Genomic DNA, 17,976 nt, shown 5'->3' with positions numbered 1-17,976 from the left:
GCGAGGGACGCGGGGCCGAAGCAGCCGGCTCTCGTCGCACAGGGCGAGGGGTCAGATGCCGAGACGGCTGCCGTCGACAAACGTTTTGCGTGTTTTGCGCTGTCAACAACTGCCGGGCACCGCTGCATCAAGCTGGCGCAGAAGGCCGCTGATGAGCTCGTGTCGGATCTCGCGGTTGAGGCCGTCGTCGCGGTCGGAGAGATCGATGACCTTCCGCTGCGACGCTTGCGCGGAGGCAGCAATTGCGGCGTGCCGACGCCGACTGATGACGTGGATGACAACGGCTTGCCACAGCGCCACGCGCTCCGGATGCGGCACAACATCTTGGCGACGTGGTGTTCGCCAGGCGTGGATCACGTCCTCGGTGCGGAACGGCGACGCCAGGAAGGTCCCCGGTGCCAGCTCGTCGAGCACGCGAAGCGCGTGAAGCCAGACAGTCCGGACCTCAGGGCACTGGACGTAGCCGTGTGCGACGCTGTCGGGAGCAGCGCAGCGGCGCATTGGGCAGGTGCCGAGGCGGTAGTCGCGCCGCAGGATCTCGTCGTCCGTCTGCCGAGGTACGGAGATGACGTCGGCGACGCGCGGCGGTTCTGGCACAGGTGCCACGGGCTCGCCTGCTTCTGGCTCGAGTCGTTCGGCTTCGACGATGTCATCCTCGTCGCCGACGTCCTCGTCATCGTCGTGGTCGTCGAGACGGTCCAGGCCAGCTGCCAGCGCCTCTTGGACGTCGATGTCCGAGGAGGCGTCGTCCTCGTCGGCAGTCTCTGGCAGGAGCAGAGCGTCGTCGTCTTTGTCGTCGTGCTCGACGCGGTCCGCATAGTTGGCGCGTCGCAGGTGTATCTGCGAGAGCCAGCATCGCCGGTGCAGGCAGACCCACAGGTCACTCAGCGCCGCTGGCGAGACGGGCAGCGCACGCGATGACGTCCAGGTGCGCTGCCACACGTCCGCCGTTCCCGCTGCGCCCTTGAGGTCCCAGTCTGGGACGATCGCGGTGCGAGCTCCCGCTTCGGCGAGGAACGTGCGGCCCTTGCGGACCGTGTACTCCGCGAGGGGGACGCCGGCGAACGTCGCAAAGCGCCACGGGAAGAGGTAGTGCGCAGCGTCGAGATGCCGAAGGGGCCGATCATGCGAGCGCACGCCGCGGTGCGTGCCTGCCCAATCGTCGTGCGGGCCGTACGAGATCACCGCGGCGGTGAGGAGCTCGCGCGCTCTCGGGTGCATGTTGCGCCAAAAGGCGTTCCAATGCGACTTCTTGAGCGTTCCGGCCGCGAGTTTGAAGACGCGCGGATTCGCAGGTCCAAGTCTCGAGCGACGGTAGTTGAAGTCGATGCCGCGAGGTGAAGGGGGCGTGATCGGCAGCGAGTAGAAGCACCATTTTCTCCAAGCGTCGTAGCCGCCATCCTCGTAGCCGCGGTACCATAGCACGTCGGCTATCGAGAGGAAGTTCGCGACGGAACGGAAAGAGTACGCGGCGTCGCGCAGCACCATTGCGGGCCAGTCGTAGCCCCACAGCGGATGCACCCACGGCAGAGCGAGGAGCTCATCCGTGGTGATGACCTCCCAGTTGACGACGAGATCGAGGCGAAGCTCCTTCAACGTGTACAGCGCCCGATCGAGGAAGGAGGCCGACGCGGTCATGGCGTTGATGCGACGCCAGGCGCGCCCTCGACGAACGAGGAAGCGCGCAGGCAGCAGATCGCGGGCTAGCATCGCTTGGTGGATTCCGTGAGCAAGCTGTGCGCCAAGCGAGGGCCCTGCGGTTGGATCTGCCACGTACGCGGCCAGCAGGCGGGCGAGGTGCGCGCCGAACATTGGCAGCCATACGGCGAGGGACGTTTTTTTTTTTGCTCGGCTGAGACAAAACATAATTCCTAGCAGAGCTAGGCCTTTCACTGTCGTAAATTGTCATCCTTATGCAGGGGCAATGCTAATCTTCTCTGTATTGTTCCAAGTTTAATGAATGCTACCCCCTAGGGGGTGCAGCGACCTTCCGGCGCTCTCGCCGCTGTGTAATCCGTGGTAAAGTGTGCCCCCGCGCCGCAAGATGGCGTCCGACGTCGGGGGCAGGCGCGCAGTGCCCGCGCGGAACGCGTCTCTCACGCGCGGGCCTGCTAATCGCGCTTGGATTCTTGAGGGGCCCCGGAAATCGCGACATCGCGGTTTCTCGGTCCCTACGCCTCCCTGTACCCTGAAACCTAGTTATTCATGCTCTGCAGCCTCTCCTGAATCGGCTCGTAGCATTTTGAGGCCGCTAGGACCCCGCGTCACCGATCTGCGGCCATGCGCGCGCCCCGAGCGCCGGGAGCCGCGAAACCGCCGCAGCCCGCTCCCTTTCTGCGCAGCTATTCGGAATCTGCGTTAAGAATCGACCCGTTGTACTCCCGGGCCGCTGGGGCCCCGCTTGACCGATCTGCGGCCATGCGCACGGCCTGAGCGCCGGGCTGTGGCCATGCGAGTTTCCGGAGGACGCCAGCGCCGCCCTGCGGGCGGCGCAAAGCAGCAGGAAGCGTGTCAGACGCGCGCGTCCACGTCGCCGCGCTGGCCGCAAGCGTCCACTCCGCGCGCTGACCGCACGTCGGCGCCGCCTTGACCGCGGCCGTGAGCGTCATCGCGACCTGGACCCGCCGCGTACGGCAGCGTCTTTAACATTACAGCACGAAGGTGCAGCGGCCTTCAGATGCTGATGGGCAAGAGGAGAAGCAAGCAGGCGGAGAGGTGCCTCTCGGAGTGCTACGTCATTGCGACGCTCGGGTGCGGCAGCTCTCGCACGTGCGCACGCCGCGCGTGCAAGCCGGCGGCCCGAGGCGCGAGAGCGAGGCGGCCGAGGCGGAGCTCGATGCTTCCCACGCCCGTCGCCTTCTCCACACGGGCGACGCGCCGCCGACAAGCGAGTGTCTCGCGCCTCGCCTCTCGCCTCTCGACTGCCACTCACCCTCACCCGTGTCCAGCTAACCCTCGCGCCCGTCTCTTCACCGCCAACTGCTCGCGTCTCCGCGCTCTACGTCGCTTGCGCCCCTCGCCTCTCCTGCGCGCATCATGGCCGCGCCGCAGCGCCTGCCCGACGGCGTCACGCCGGCCGATCTGGCCGCCAATGGCGCGCCGCTGCAGCAGGGCACCACGCCCGCGCTGGCGCTCGACGGGCTGCTCCTGCCGCCCATGGCCACGCCCGATGCTGCTGCTGCCACCACGCCCAGCGCTGCGCCGCGCCTCAAGGCCACCGTGTCGTCCGAGGCGCCCGCCAAGCTCAAGGTGAGGCTCCTCCGCACGCCGCCGAGAGCCCGCCGCTGACCCACCCACGCTGGCCAGCGCCGCCGCCGGCTCAACCCGCCGCCGGGCGCGGGCTTCGGGCCGATGTACAACGTCATGCGCTTCATCGGCGAGCGCTGCACCAGCCACTTCTTCAGTCGCGTCAAGGTCATCGGCGGCGACGACGTGCCCAAGCAGGGCCCAATCATCGTCTGCTGCTCGCACTTCTCGTGAGTGGACGTGTGAGAGAGGAGATGGGATGCACTCCGCTCAGGCCATGGGTTGCAGCACAATCATGGACGTCGCCGTCATCAGCGCGCACCTGCCGCACCGGCGCCCCATCCACTACTGGGCCAAGCGTACGTGCCAGGCGCCCGCTGCCACCTCCCCCCTGCTGAGGCCAGCTCTCCACATGCAGGCGGCCTGTACAAGCGGCAGCCCTTCCGCTGGATCCTGCACTCGTCGGGCAACATCATGGTCGACCGCAAGACGAAGAACAACCAGGATCTGTTTGCGGGCACGTTTGAGGCCATGAAGGCTGGCGAGGCCATCGGTCTCTTTCCCGAAGGTCAGTGCGCTGCGCGGGGGGGTGCGCTGCAAGACATCAAGACTGATGTACGCTGCATCACGCAGGCGGCTCGTACACGGAGCATCGGCTCCATGGCATGAAGGCTGGCGCTGCTTGGGCGGCGCTCGAGTTCGCAAAGGTGAGCAGCGCTGGCGTGCTGAATGAAGACCTCCTCTGACACGTAGCAGCACCTGGTGCTCGAGGGCGAGGGCGATCCGATGCACACGTCGCTGCGCATCGTGCCCGCCACAATCAACTACACCGAGAAGAGCCGCTTCCGCGGCGAGGCCGTGTTCCAGTGAGAAGAGCGCGGGAAAGGGCAGCTTGCAGGCGGCATGCTGAGTCGCTTGCTCCGCAGGTTCGGCAAGGTCTTCTCCGTCGACGAGTACACCAAGGAGTTCCTCTCTGGCGCCGCGCCGCCAGAGCAAGCCGAGTACTTCGCTCCGCGCGCGCCGACGATGAACGGCGCTGCCACGCCTGCGTTTCCCGGCTCCTCTCTGCGGCTCGGCCTCGACACGGCCGGCGGCGCCTCTGGCGTCTCTGCGCCGCCCACGCCGGGCGTGGGCGACGGCGCAGGTGCCGACGCCGCCGCGGCCGCCGCCAAGCGTGCCGTCGCGCGCCTGACGGACCGCATCGGGCAGGAGCTGTACAAGCTGACCATCGATGCGCCCACGTGGAAGCATTGGCACGCCACCAAGATGGCGCGCGAACTCATCTGGTGGCGCCAAAACACCATTCCGCTCGAGGACTTTGTGACGATCTCCAACTCGTGCGTATATGCTGCTGGCGCCGCGTCGTCTTGCAGCTGCTGACGCAGCACTGCTAGCTTCATCAAGCTCCTGGACTCGTCCGACCCGGCTGCCAAGAATGCCCTCGACGCCCTCTTTTCGCTGCAGGCCTTCTCCCTCGCCGCATCAGTCGACGTCTTCACGCTCAATCAGATCGCTCGGCGCCTCAAGCCCTCGAACCGCGCGGCCATCGGCTCGCCAGCCAAGAGCGACCTCGATGCGCGCGCGGCGCAGGCGGCGCTGCCGCGCCTCGTGCCGACGACGCTCGTGTTCGTGCGCGAGCTCGTCAAGCTCGCCGTGCGGCTGCCCATCGTGGTGCCGCTCATGCTCGTCTATGCGCCGGCCTACGTCATTGGTGCCAGCCTCAGCCTGCGCTATGCCAGCCACGAGGAGGAGAGCATGGCGAGCGCCAAGAGTCTCTGGTGAGTGTGTCGTCGTCAGCCTGACAGCGTCTCGCCACGCGCCAAGCTGCGGCCCCGCTGACGCTGCCTGCACGCACCCCCGCGCAGTGCCTTCCCCATTGCGTTCCTGACGCACTTGTTGCTCATCAGCGGCATTGCCGCGCTCTTCCTCTTCACGCCGCCCGGCTGGCTTGTGGGCCTTTGCCTTTCGCTGCTCATTGAGCGAGTGCATCTGGCGCTCATCGACGGCACGTATGCGCGTCTGAAGCGCATCCACGCCCTGGCGCGCGTGTGGGTGGCCGCGCTGCCTGCTGCCTCCAAGCAGCTCGGGCCCAGCGACGCGGCCGCGGCGCTGGCGCTCGAGGCCTACCTGGAAGGCACGCCCGTGCAGTTCACCTTCAAGCGTGCCCTGCGCCAGAAAGGCCTCGCAAGACCCCTGCCGCATCGCCTCGCGGGCCTGGCCCTCGCCGCACACGCGCGCGCCGCAGAGGCGCTCGATGCGCTGCTCGAGAGTGCCCAGCAGCAGCACAGCGACGCCGACGTGGCGGAGGAGCAGCGCGCCGCGGCCGAGTTCATCGTGTCGCGCATGCCGCCCTCCAAGCGGCGCATGCGCTTCAAGTCGGCCTGAAGCCGCGCGGCGCGCTCTCAGGACCCACTCAGCCACTCCGCGCGCGCGCGTTGCCTCCCCCACCCATCTGCCTCTGCTGCCCCCCTCTGCCTCAATGCCACATCTTCAACGGACTCGGCACCAGCGGCGTGAGGCAGCAGTGATGCTTGATATTAGTGACACTCTTGCCTCTCTCGATCGTCCGTACCCGCCCGGGCCACGCTGTGCGGGCGCCCCTCAGGCATCGCCACGCTGTGCCATGAACGCTGAGAATGGCTCGAGCACCTCGCGCGGCACGGCTGCGAGCAGCTGCGACACCTTTGGGAAAGAGGCGCGGGTCAGCCCCATGCGCTTGCATCGCCATCGTACCAGCCTTGCGCACCTGTGCGGCATCGCGCCGCCTCAGAGCCGCAAGCTGCTGGCTGAGAAAGACGCGCGCATCGGCGCCGGCAAAGGGCGCCGCCGCATCGCGCACGGGCGCCGCCGAGGCGGCGAGCACCGAGAAGCTGGCCTGGAAGCCCGTGTCCTCCCAGTCCTGCGCAAAGATCTCCTCCTCCTCGGCCTGCCCGCCCGTCGAGACGACGGCCTGCTCCTGCAGCAGCTGCAGCACGGCGGCCATGGCAGCGGGCCTGGTGGACGCATGTCAGCGCAACTCGAGATGTAAGTGACGCAGACAAAGACTCACCACGCGCCAACGTTTGGCGGCGACAGCATGGCCGAGCCCTGCGTCAGGAGACGCGCCAGGCCCGTGGCCACCACTCGCCGGCGGCGCTGCGGGATCTTCTTCAGGTCGGGCACGATGACGCCTTGCAAAATCTGCGGGAAGAGTCTGGCAAGGACAATTGTCAGCCTCCCGTCTCGAGCTGCTGTTCCCGACCTCGGCTCACCCAGGCTGCACGGCATCAAAGGCAAGCACGACGTAGTCCGGATACTCTGGCTGCTGCGTGCACGCCCACTCGGCGACGAAGCCAATGAAGCCGCGCGAGAACTTTTCCGTCTTGCTCGTTTGCAGGCGCGTCAGCATGAGCGTGAGGACGGCCTTCTTGTACTGGTCCATCTGCGCGGCCGACACGTTCGCAAAGAGACTCTGCAGCAGCTCAAAGCCATACTCGTCGTTGATGCGGCTGGAGATGAGCTGCTGGTAGATGCCGAGGATCGGCGAGATCTGGTTGTTTGCCGCAATCTTGGCGCCGCCGCGTGCCAGGAAGGCCTGCAGCAGACGCACGAGCGCAGGCACGTTGCCGCGAGATTGCCACAGCGTCGGCGTGAGGAGCGAAGGCAGCAGCGCCACGTACGACTGCGGCATCGCGTCGCCCTTGTGCAGCTCGAGCATCTGCGACAGCACCTGGAAGACGTAGGGCGCAAACTCTGCGGGCCGGCCCGAAGCGATGCGTGAGCGCCACTTCGACGACGAGCAGCAGAGGCGAGTCTCACCGGTGACGTCGTTCTGCAGGATGTTCATGAAGGGCCCAGAGAGCCTCTGCTCGAAGCCGGCAACTGCCGAGGCATCCGCGGCCGTCACGTATCTGTCGGGCGCGCATCAGCAAGGCGTGCTCCAGGCGCCGCAGCGACGCAGCACACGGACCGGATGAGGGCCGAGATGCTCTCGAAGCAGAACTGGCTGAAGCGCGGGTTGCTGGGATTCTTGGAGATCTCGACGAGGATGGCCGTCAGGCGCTCGAGAATTGGCTGATGGAAGGGCGCCAGCGCCTCGCGACACGTCAAGATGACCCGCATGACACCTGCGCGCACGCTGCCATCAGCCGAGGGAGCGGGCCGCATGGTGCAAGTGCAGGCGACGCACACTTCATGAGGTAGTCGTTCTCTGCCAGCTTCTCGGGCGTTGCGCCGCTCTGGATGTTGCGGAAAAGCGCCATGAGGATGCTCTCTGCGAACGGCTGCACGTCGGCAGAGGTGAAGCTGCAGGGTCCATACGTGAGTGCCAGCTGCGCCTGTCTAGCCCGCAGATGACTCACAGCAGACGCCGGTCCTGCTTGATGAACAGCACGCGCTCGATGGTGATGGCGGCGTACGAGCATGTGACGTAGTTCTGCGACTCGAGATGCCGCACAAGGAGCGGCAGCACGGAGAGGAGCTGCTCCTTGGTGAGCTGCAAGTGGAGAGAAGGTTAGCAGGCGTCAGACACACACGGACACACGCAGGCGGCACTCGCCTGCTGCCGAAATGTGTGCAGGTACTTGATGGCGTCGACCTGCAGGATCGGGTGCACGGTGCTGGCGTCGGCCTGCAGGTCCTCGAACACATGGTCCGAGAAGAACTGGACGACGTCGACGAGGTTGTTCATTGACGACGCGCCGTGCTGAGCGGATTGGCGATGCGCGTCAGCCCGAGATGCGACAGCTCGCGCCCAAACAGCGCGCCACACACCATTGTCGTGCCGCCCGTGCTGGCGATGGAGCTGAGCAAGTACACGGCCGTGTCCTTGCCGCGCCACTTGCTGCGGTCGCCGGCGTACTCCTGCAGGAACTGGCCCACGTAGCGGCTGATGATGGCGGTGATCTGCGACGAGAACTGCTCCAGCAGCGCGCGAGTGAAGCTCGTGGCGCTTCGTCGCCGAGTCTCATTCTCTGCGACCCGCATCGCGTCAGTCGCACTTCAACAGAGTTTGGCATCTCTGGCACCCACCTCCACCCTCGCTGGCGAACTCGCGCCGCACCCATTCCATCGGCTCATCCTCAAACATCTCCTCGTCGGCCTCGCGCAGCGCAATGTTGGGCAGGATGATGGCCTGCACAAAGGCCTCGAGGGTCGCGTCTGCCTCGAAGTTGCTGCGCTGCGAAGGCATGCGCACGATCGTCGAGAGGAGCGAAATGGCGCGAGACACGAGCTGAGCACGGCAGATGGCCTCAGCGATCCGCGCAGCACATTGGTGTGTGCCGCACACGGCGCCTGTTCGCGTGGGGCGCTTCGAGCCAACTCACCAGGTCGTACTTCTCGCCCTTGCCGCACACTGCCTCATTGCCCAGCATCTCCCACACACCCTTGACAAACGCCGGCACAAAGTCGCCAAAGGCATCCAGATACCGCTGCGAGTAGAGCTCTGCGATGGAGCAGATCTCTGCGCGAGCTCGTTGCGGCGACGCCGGGCTCGTGTCGTCTGCGTCGCCCTCGAGCGCCGCGAGCGCCGGGTTCAGCGAGTACACGCCGGGGCTGGAGGCGTCGCCGGAGGTGGGGTTGAGGTGGCGCAGAAGCAGAGGCATAAAGGTCGACAGGCTGTCCTCGAAGGCGGGCGGCAGGTCCTGGGCCGACAGGTCGTGGTAGACCTGTAGGCAGAGCACGAGCGATGCGGCAACTTCGGGCTGCGGCTGAGGAGAGGCGACGAGCGCCTCGTCCGTGCGCTGGAGAGCAGCCAGTGAGCACTTGGCAGCTGCGCCAGACAAAGCACCGCTTACCTTTAGCAGGTCAAGGAACGGCGAGGCGAAGCGGTCCAGCACAAAGATGATCTGCGTGTAGAGCTCGTTGGAGCGGAACGCGGCGCGCCATCGGCGGAAGATGGAGTGGGCGGTGTGCAGCACGGCCGAGAGTGCCGGGCTGCCGGGCGGCAGTGCGAGGCCCGAGACGAGCTCGTCGATGAGCGTCGGCCAGCGCTCGGGAAAGTCCTTGTTGGCAATGAGGGCGACGCAGTCGGCCAGCTGCAGGCGCAGGCTGGCGCTGCTCTGGGCCGCCTGCGCCGCGCCGCTGCTGAGCTGGGCGATGAGCGGCAGGAGGCGCTGCTTGAGCACGTCGCGCTGCGCCGGCGGCACGAGGGAGCAGTCGGCGGCCTCGCTCTCCTCGTCCTCGGCCCACGCGCGGCGCGCCATGTTCTTGAGCTTGATGGCCGCCGCGAGGCGCACCGAGGGCGCGGCGCCGGGCTGCGCGACGAGGTCGAGCAGCGTGCCGCAGAGCGACGCGGCGGCACTGCTCTCGAGCTGCGTCAGGTGTGCCTCGGCCGTCTTGCGCTGCGCCGGCTCGAGCGTCTGCTGGAAGAGCGTGGCCAGCGCGCCGAGGTCGACAGACGCGGACATGGCGGCGAGCGCGCGGGCACGGCAGCCAGATGCGAGGGCGGCGGCGGTGGCTGAGAAGGGAGGTGTTGAACAAAGACGCAGCAGGCGAGCGGGCGTCTCGATGAGGGAGAGGGTCGGACGAGAGCGAGGCGCGCTCTGACTGACTCTGAGCTCATCAACAGACCAACACCCAGCAGCGCCGCGCGCGGCGCACAGACAGGCCGAGCCGGAAGAGAGCAGCTGAGGCTCTCGCTGGGCTGCCGTGCGGGAGGAAGCGCGGCCAAGGTCGCGCGCTGCCGTTACGTAAGCTAAAAGTTGCCGTGCGCGCCCGTCCTCTCGCGCGCCTCCCGCCGCTGGCCTTCTTGGCTCCTCACACACACACTCGCCCGGCCTCCGTCCGCCGTCCGCGCTCCTGCCCAGCAGTCGCTGCCTGCATCTCTCGTCCCCGCATCAAGCGCGTGCAGCTGCCGCGCCGCTCGTCGCGCCCGCCCGCTCGGCTGCCGCGCGTGGCCCTCGCTCCCTCTGCTCCGGCGCGCCATGCCCGACTCCTTCTTCGAGCGCAAGCGCAAGCGGCCCGCCGCCGCCGCCGCCGCCTCGGGCTCAGGAGGCAAGGGCGGCGCCTCTTCCAGCCGCGCCGCCTCACGACCGCAGCGCAAGGCAGCCGCCACCAAGCCGGCGCGAGATGCCGGCGGCGACGAGTCCGACGAGGGCGAGGGCGCAGTGGAGGGCATGGACCTGCGCCACGAGTACGAGCACAGCGTGCGCAGCGAGGACGAGGACGAGCAGGAGACGCCGGCCGAGGCGCGCGTCCGCCTGGCGCGCATGTATGTCGAGGGCATGCGCGGCGACGACGTCGGTGAGTGGACCAGGGGCCCTCATGCTCAGCGTGCACCTTCATCCACGTGTGGCGGCCGCAGTACTGACGCCTTGCTCCAGACCCAAACGACGCTGATGCTGCTGCGGCCGACGAGGCCAACATTGCCTCTCGCCTCGCCAAGTCGGCCTCGTCGCACGGCACACACGTGCATCTGCGTCTTGCCTCGCGCCTGCAGCGCCCTGCGCCGGCCGGCATTCTCGCCACGCGCGGCCACTCGCTCTCCGTCACATGCGCCGTGACTTCGTCGCGCAGCGACAGCCTCTACACGGCCTCCAAGGACGGCTCCATCGTGCGCTGGTCGCTGCGCGACGGGCACATGGTGGCGCGCACTCTGCCTCGCAGCCGCGCCACGACGGGCGAAGATGCCGCTGCCGCCCCTGCTCCTCGTGCGTCGAGCAGCCGCAAGAGTGGAGCCGCGCGCCGCGCCGCTCGCGCACGCGGAGCAAATGCTGTGCCGAGCTCCGTCGTTGGAGAGGCAGAGGGGCATACCGACGAGGTGTGGAGCCTCGCGCTGACCGACGACGCCAGCCTGCTCGCCTCGGGCGGCCCGGATCGTCGAGTCGCGCTGTGGTCTTTGGAGCCTATCACCGCGAGCACGTCGTTGGCCCTGCGACGGGAAGAGCGTGCTGCCAGCTCGCCGGCTCCACGATGGCTCAGCGGCCTGGGCGGGCACAAGGATGCAGTGACGGCGCTGGCGTTCCAGATGGGCTCTAGCCAGCTGTTGAGCGCCAGCAATGACCGCACGCTCAAGCTGTGGGACGGCACGCAGCGCTCCTACATCGAGACGCTCTTCGGCCACCAAGAGCCGGCGCTCAGCGTCAGTGTGCTGCGCGGCGAAGTGGCGGCCTCTGCGGGCGGCCGGGATCGCACCGTGCGCTGGTGGAAGATCAGAGACGAGAGCCAGCTCGTCTTTCGCGCCGGCGCGCGCAGCCGCGTGCGCGAGGTCATCGAGGGCGGCAGCTGGGAGAAGGCGGACAAGGACGAGGGAGAGCAGATTGTAGAGGGCAGTGTGGAGTGCGTGGCGATGGTCGACGAGCACTGCTTCATCAGCGGCGGCGACAGCGGGTGAGTCTACGCGAGCTTGCCGCTTCGCGCACGATGCCATGCGCATCCCCTAACACGCCCGTCTCTCTTCTCTCTCTCTCGATCGACAGCGCACTCTCGCTCTGGTCGCTGTCAAAGAAGAAGCCCGTGCACACAAAGGCTGCCGCGCACGGCTTTGACGCCCTTGCGTCTGGCGGCACGGCGACTGGCTCTGCGCCTTCTCCGCGCGCCATCACGGCCGTAGCATGTCTTCCCTACTCTGACGTCTTCGCCAGCGGTGAGTAGGCGTGCCCCCGAATGCCGGGCCTGCTCTCTCATCTGCTGACCTTGTCGCTGCGCAAGGCTCGTGGGACGGCGAAGTACGCCTCTGGGGCCTGGACCAGGGTCTGCGCACCTTCTCTCTTCTGTTCTCTGTTCCCGCCGTCGGCTTCGTCAACAGTCTGCAGCTCGTGCGACCGCGTCTGGCGCCCCTGGCCTCCAGCTGGCGTCGGCGGGGCGGCCTTACGGCAGCCACTGCCTCCTCCGAGTCCGACGTGCCGGGCCCGGCAGAGGAGGCGAATGGCGATGCCAATGGCACGGCGGCGGAGCCCGTGGCCAAGAAGGAACGCAGCCCGCTCCTGGTCGTCGCGCTGGGACAGGAGCCAAGACTGGGCCGCTGGATGCGCCAGCCGGCGGCGCGCAACGGCGCACTCGTCGTTCCGCTCGCGCTCTCCTAATGGGAACCTTGTACGAGTGGCCCTAGCAGCTGTAGCTCCGTGTGTGAAACGCGAGGGCAGCAGGTCTTTCTCTCTCTCTCGGAGCGCAGCGCCTGTGCGAGGTAAAGATGACTTGAAGGCTGCAAAGACTACATGCTTCAGGGGACAATGGGTGACGCCGGGCAAAGCTGTGGTATGCGAGGAAGGTAGGAATGAAGGGTGCCAGTTGGGGGGGGGGGGGGGAGGGGCAATTGCAGAGGGCGGCGCGGTCAGGAAGAGATGCGGCTCTGTGCCTGCACGTGGCGCAGCGCGGCCGAGAGGGCCTCGGACGTGGCGAAGCTCGGATGCAGGACGGCCTCGCCACGCGGCCCGGCGTACGCGGCGATCTCAAAGACGTAGACGCGCACGAAGGCCTCGACTTTCTCGAGGAGATCTGGGAGCGAAGAAGAGGAAGAGCCAGGGTTTCAGCGGCCCTGCCTGCCAGCCAAGAAGCAAAGTCTGGGCTGCCTGCACAACTACAAACTCACAGCGACCCTCGTTGGCGAGCATGAAGCGGCCCTTGCGCTGCACGAGCAACAGCAGGAAGCCAGCGCAGTGCGACAGAAGCTGTTGACAGCAGAGAGGGATCAGCCTGCGTAGGTGCCGAGTCACCGGTAGCGTGTTTGCACGCACAAAGTGATAGAACGTCGGCAGGTAGGCCAATCGATCACCGAACGCCGCACGGCTGCTTGCGAGTTCGAGGGCCCAGAGCGCACTGGCCTTTGCGGCGCCGACGGCGGCGATCTGGCTCAGCGCAAAGTGCCCGTCCGACGCGGCGGCGGCGGCGGCGGCCGGATGCATGCCCGCCTCGGGCTCCAGCGCCAGCGAGCCAATGTGGGCGCGCGCCAGGTGGTACGTCAGAGTGAGATCCATGGCCGAGGCCGTCGAGCTCGAAAGATCTGTTGCGTGTGCGCGCGCACAAACGGTTCAGTCGCGCGCGCCTTCTTCGACGAAGGGCACCCCCCCTACCACTCACCTTCGAGAGCAGCAGCCTCCATGCGCCAGCGGTCCATCTCCTCCAAATACGCGCCCCACGCATTCGACACTCGCCGGGCAGCCTGCGCCGGCGTGCCCGAGGCGTTTCTGCTTTCTCGCTGAGTCTGTTGCGCCGCCAACAAGACGGCCAGCACCCCTGCGTGTGCTCCCAGCTGTCGATCTACCGCGTACTTGTGAGCAAGAGTGATTCGTCGAACAGCCGCCAGCCTTGGCGCCAGACAGGCCGTTCGAGGTTGCTCACCGGGCATAGGGGGCACTCGGCTAGCTGCATTCGCCGCCTTGTCGCCATTCTGCGGCTGCTCGGCAAACGCAGAGCGCAGCGCTTCGATGTAGGGAGCTGGACTCTGCGCGGGAGCAATGCTGGGCACGTCGGCGATGAAGCACTGCTGTGCCTCGGCCACATAGGCCGCCAGCCAGACGCGAAGCTGCACGAGAACAAAATGGCGTCAGACGTGGTGCGATTGCTGGTGCGCTCGTCGCGACCCCACTGCGCCTCACCTTGTCGACCAAGTCGATCTGTCGAAACGGCGGCAGAATCGTCAGGCATTCGCCGAGGGTGACGTTGCGCTCGATCTCAAAGAGCTTGAAGTAGCCCAGCGCCCACCAGCGACAGATGTGGCCGATGCGCAGCGCCACGGCCGACGGCAGATACGCCGCCGCAATGCACGCGCCAGTGATCTCCTCGACGCCAATGCCAAACTCGGGGTCGAGCGGCAGGTCGGCAGAGACCGTCTGCTCCGGCTTGATCGTCTCCAGACAGTCGTTCTTCAGCTCTGTGGCGAAAGAAGGGGGGGGGGGGTCAGCCCCGGGGCAAAGAAGCGGCAGCTGCTGCTGTCGTGTCACGCACTGGCGTAGTACTCCTCGCGCGAAGCTGGGTCGTGCATGCTAGCTGTGGTGTGTTCTCTGTGTCAGCCGAGGGCGGTGGTAGAGAGAGATGGTGGTGGAGGGGGCTGGGGAAGATGGCTCATGTCTGCTTTCGCAGGGACACGCACCACACATCAAGATCACGCTGATGATCTGCCGACGCCGAGAGCGTCAGCACAACAAGCCAGGGCGCTGTAGGGGGGCGTCAGCACAACGCTCACCAATGGCGTCATGTCCGCGTTCGCCGGATACGTCGGAAAGCCAAAGCAATGCGGCTGCAGCTTCTCGGCAAAGAGTTGGTAGAGTGCGCGTGCTCGCTCCATCGGCACCACGCCCATGCTGATCGCATTGAGGCGCGGATCGTCTCGCCCGATGGCGTTGTTCGCCTTGGCATAGTCGCTGCTGCTGCCCCACGTCCAGCGCACCACGGCGCCGCTCTGCGGCAGGAAGAAGGGCGCAGACGTGGCGCCTACGTGCAGCAGTGCCGGACTGGGATAGGCCTGATCTTGCCCGATGGGCGGCGCCGCCAGCCGGCGAAAGGTAGGCTGCGCCTGCGCGATCGGCGAACGTATGGAGCCGCCCGGCGTCGTTGCTGGTGGCCCACGCGCGTCGTCGTCGGCCTGCGTAGGTCGACGATAGGGGTGTGGTCGTTCCCATCGCGCATTGACGCCAGAAGGACGCTCATGATCAGGCGTCGGCATGGAGGAGGGGTCGCCGCCGCCGCTCGAATGCAGAGAGCCCGGACCGGCCATGCCCATTGGCGGCGCGTCGGAGTAGGAGGGCGAGGAGTTGGGAAAGGACGCTGGCGGTCGCTGTGTGGGGGGAGGGGGCAAAGCCAGGAGCACAGCTCTCCGTCAGCAAGCGGTAGCGCATGGCTGTCAGCAACAAGCAACGCACCTGATGATGCGGCGGACTCGCTGCCCATCCTGCGCTCACAGCGCGATGATGCGGCGCGCCGTTGGGCGGCATGGGAATCGCATGCGCAGGCGGCGCGCCATTCATCATGCCGCCTCCACTCGACGGGCCAGCGGCGGGGCGATGCAGCAGACTCTCCACGGCAGACGCCAGGCGCGACAGCGTGTCGTCCGTCTTTTCGCGCCACGTCTCGTCGTCGGCGCGCAGGCGGAACTTGCACTCTTGCCGCGTGTCGGCACACCGGCGACACGGCGGCGAGCCGGTGTGGATGCACTTGACCTGCGAGGTGGGCAGAGATGGGTGAGTAGGCTTCGAAGCAGCAGGTGCAGAAGCAAGAGAGCGCAAACGCGAGCAAGCTGTGCCGTGGCCGCATGTTTGCCTCGCTGCGCTTTTGTTCCTGCTCCTGTTTCTGTTCCTGCTTCCCATGTGCAAGCTCCCTCGTTCCTGACCTGCCGCAGCGCGTGCCCTGCGCACTCTGCCCTACACCCGACTCTACGCACCTTGCTTCTCCTACAGCTGACACAGGCGCGCTGGCTCTTGATTTCGCCGGTGTGCATCTCCATGCTATCGTCATCGCCTCCTCCGCCGCCGCCGCCGCGGCCGCCGCCAGGCGACTCCGAGCCAAACTGCTGCTGCTGCTGCTGCTGCGGGTGTGGCCGTGAAGAGCCAGGCGCCGCGACGGACGTGTAGCCGTGCATCTGCATCTGCGGCGGCGCGTCGGAGCCGCTGCGGTGCGGCGGCATGGCTGGCGGCTGGGAGTGGCAGCGCCACGCGCAAGCGGTGGAGGAGAGCGGCGCAAGCGCAGAGAGACGGCGCGGGTGAAGGTAGCGGCTCCCCCGGGCGGCGCTGCGTTCGCTGCTGCGGCGCGCTGTCGCGAGTGCGCGGCGGATGCGAGCGCACGGGGTGTAGAGGAGCGTGCTGCGAGGTTGGAGAGGCGCGCTGTGCTGTGCTGCGCTGCGACGGCGACGACAATGAGGCAGAGGGCAGATGCGTGCAGACCGAAAGCTGGCGAGTGGGCGGCGCCGGCAGCAGATGAGCGCGGCGGCGGGCAAGTGGTGGGCTTCTCGCAGCGCGCGGAGTGCGGCGACTTACTTCGCCAGCGGCGGCAGAGGAGAGCGCGCGGGCAGGCCAGAAGCGAGAGCGCGGATGCGGCTGGCAGGTGCAGCGGTACAGCGGATCGCTGAGGCCGAGGCTGAGGCTGCGGCTGCGAAGGCGGTGGCAGAGGGTGGTGAGAGAGAGAGAGAGGAGCGTACCCCGCCAAGGGACTGGGAGCCGCGAGCCGCTCGAGCGGCGACAGCGGCGGCCGATGCAAGCAGCTGCAGGCGCTGCATCAAGACGGCGAGTCGAGGCCTGCATCGCTGCGCGTCACCCGCCGCGCGTCCGGCGCCGGGCCCGATGCCTTCGAGCGGCGCTGCCGTGCGCTTGCTGCTGTCCAGCATCTGCGCGTGTGGCTGCGCGGCCGGTCTCGACTCTCGACTCGCGTGAGCAGACGCAGCACGCCGCCGCCGCACGCACCGAGAGGAGACGCCGAGCTTCCGGCTCTCCTTGCCCGCTCTTTGATGATCTCCCGCCGCCGCGTGCCAAAAACAGCCTACACGGCGCAAGTGCCGTGGCGGCAGACGCGGCACTCTCGGCCCCCTCGCCCTCCTCGGACGCGCGTGCGGGACGCGAGCGGGCGCCTCGCGCGGCTCCGAGAGAAAGAGCGCGGCTGCGGGCGCAGGAGAGGTGCTCTCGCCGCGGCCGCCGGCGTGCGTTTCTTGGCCGCCTCTCAGCGATCTCGCCGCCCTCTGGCGCGCCAAGCATCAGCCTAGGGTAGAGTACAGCAGCGCAGCAGCGTCTCCTCTCACGTACTCACCGCCGTGCGCCAGCAGCAGCGATGCCAGCGAGGCCAGCGACCGCAACGCTGCGCGGCTCCTGGCGAATGCCACCGGCGCACAAAGCGCTCTTGGCTCTGCACGGCTGCTCCAGAAGCAGGCTGCGTGCTGGTGCTGCGGCCTGCACCGCTGCGGCCGCCTGCACGTCGGGCAGCGGCCATCGCTCGTGCTGCGCGGCTGTCGGCCGTCACCCGCGTGCGTGCGCGTGCGTGCGTGCGTGCGTGCGTGCGGAGCACGTTTTTCCGCCCCCGCTCTCCTCCAACACCGCCTCCTCTGGAGCATGTCTGGCGGGCGGTGCGGTGCTCGGCCTCCTCATTCCTTCCGCACCCGCGGCAGCACGCAGCACGCAGCCTAGCAACCCTCCTCCGCCCGTCGCCCGCGCCTCTCAGCTCGATAGTGGCACCCTTGTGCTTGATGACCTCTCGTCGTCAGCGCTCTTACGTGCGCGGCGGACTACGCGGCGGCCGCCGCCGGTGCAAGCGGCGACCTTCGCACGCAAATGGCGACAAGAGGCACTTCCGTGCTGCACTAAGGGGCGACGGCACGACCTCGGCAGGGGGTGCTCTTTGCTCGCGAGAGAGTGCACACTCGACTTACATCTCGGCGCTGCCACGGCAACCTAGACAGCGCCAGCTAGTGTGCTGAGGGCTCTCGTACCTTTGGCGTGGCGCTCCGTCTCCCGTTTTGGTGCCCGCGCTTTGACCTTCGGCAGGAGCGCCCGCTGCCCAACATTGAAGCCGCTCATTTGACTTGCGGAGCTCGCTGCCGTAGAGTGTTGCTGCGGCTAGGAACAAAACGACGCAGTCGTTCCGGCATCGGTTGCCAAAGACGGGTCGCGGACCCAAGACGCCGCTGCGGACGTGTCAAGAGAGCCGCGGCGCGAGGAGCAGCCAGAGGGGTGCGGTTGCCTGCTTGCCTGCTTGCCTGCGGCTGTGGCGGGGGGCGGGGCAGCAGCGACACAGCAAGGAAGGAAGCGCCGTCGCAGCCGTCAGCGCCGCAGCACGAGCATTGCAGGCGCGGCAGCCCGCTGCGGTGGGCCATCTTCTCGACGGGGGGGG

The 17,976-nt window shown here is 67.4% G+C and overlaps 6 protein-coding genes across 6 annotated transcripts; 3 read left to right on the top strand and 3 right to left on the bottom strand.

Moving 5' to 3' along the window:
• Window positions 1-102: 102 nt before the first annotated feature.
• On the bottom strand, window positions 103-1,638 carry FA09DRAFT_340470 (hypothetical protein; the record flags this gene model as incomplete). The annotated part of the gene is made up of 1 exon (XM_025744320.1): window positions 103-1,638. The coding sequence occupies one exon, from the start codon at window positions 1,636-1,638 to the stop codon at window positions 103-105; it is 1,536 nt and encodes a 511-aa protein (XP_025596562.1).
• A 1,291-nt stretch (window positions 1,639-2,929) lies between these two features.
• Window positions 2,930-5,765, top strand: FA09DRAFT_331513 (hypothetical protein). Its single transcript, XM_025743059.1, has 9 exons — window positions 2,930-3,249; window positions 3,307-3,476; window positions 3,535-3,605; window positions 3,665-3,814; window positions 3,880-3,953; window positions 4,003-4,112; window positions 4,173-4,583; window positions 4,641-5,024; window positions 5,112-5,765. Exons 1-9 carry the CDS (start codon window positions 3,037-3,039, stop codon window positions 5,629-5,631), a joined length of 2,103 nt encoding a protein of 700 aa, XP_025596561.1. The 5' UTR covers window positions 2,930-3,036; the 3' UTR covers window positions 5,632-5,765.
• Window positions 5,766-5,847: 82 nt separating this feature from the next.
• Window positions 5,848-9,768, bottom strand: FA09DRAFT_344041 (Cse1-domain-containing protein; the record flags this gene model as incomplete). Its single annotated transcript, XM_025744631.1, has 12 exons — window positions 9,024-9,768; window positions 8,553-8,969; window positions 8,257-8,458; window positions 7,999-8,198; window positions 7,784-7,930; window positions 7,587-7,720; window positions 7,415-7,530; window positions 7,196-7,352; window positions 6,498-7,136; window positions 6,296-6,439; window positions 5,993-6,239; window positions 5,848-5,961 (listed from the first exon to the last, which is right to left on the bottom strand). Exons 1-12 carry the CDS (start codon window positions 9,633-9,635, stop codon window positions 5,848-5,850), a joined length of 3,129 nt encoding a protein of 1,042 aa, XP_025596560.1. The 5' UTR covers window positions 9,636-9,768.
• Window positions 9,769-10,104: 336 nt separating this feature from the next.
• FA09DRAFT_331512 (WD40 repeat-like protein) lies at window positions 10,105-12,382 on the top strand. Its single transcript, XM_025743058.1, has 4 exons — window positions 10,105-10,470; window positions 10,551-11,556; window positions 11,646-11,812; window positions 11,878-12,382. Exons 1-4 carry the CDS (start codon window positions 10,152-10,154, stop codon window positions 12,249-12,251), a joined length of 1,866 nt encoding a protein of 621 aa, XP_025596559.1. The 5' UTR covers window positions 10,105-10,151; the 3' UTR covers window positions 12,252-12,382.
• A 117-nt stretch (window positions 12,383-12,499) lies between these two features.
• On the bottom strand, window positions 12,500-15,787 carry FA09DRAFT_340466 (hypothetical protein; the record flags this gene model as incomplete). The annotated part of the gene is made up of 11 exons (XM_025744319.1): window positions 12,500-12,663; window positions 12,758-12,836; window positions 12,903-13,168; window positions 13,246-13,425; window positions 13,507-13,690; window positions 13,764-14,038; window positions 14,113-14,154; window positions 14,258-14,282; window positions 14,351-14,941; window positions 15,066-15,323; window positions 15,545-15,787. The coding sequence occupies 11 exons, from the start codon at window positions 15,785-15,787 to the stop codon at window positions 12,500-12,502; spliced, it is 2,307 nt and encodes a 768-aa protein (XP_025596558.1).
• An 811-nt stretch (window positions 15,788-16,598) lies between these two features.
• On the top strand, window positions 16,599-17,600 carry FA09DRAFT_98220 (hypothetical protein). Its single transcript, XM_025745931.1, has 2 exons — window positions 16,599-16,856; window positions 16,916-17,600. Exon 2 carries the CDS (start codon window positions 16,921-16,923, stop codon window positions 17,539-17,541), a length of 621 nt encoding a protein of 206 aa, XP_025596557.1. The 5' UTR covers window positions 16,599-16,856; window positions 16,916-16,920; the 3' UTR covers window positions 17,542-17,600.
• Window positions 17,601-17,976: the final 376 nt, after the last annotated feature.

The sequence above is a fragment of the Tilletiopsis washingtonensis genome, assembly GCF_003144115.1.
Source record: "Tilletiopsis washingtonensis strain MCA 4186 unplaced genomic scaffold FA09scaffold_18, whole genome shotgun sequence".
Taxonomy (NCBI): Eukaryota; Fungi; Basidiomycota; class Exobasidiomycetes; order Entylomatales; genus Tilletiopsis; species Tilletiopsis washingtonensis.
The sequence above is the reverse complement of the archived record's forward strand: the minus strand, read 5'-3'. Positions and strand labels throughout refer to the sequence as shown.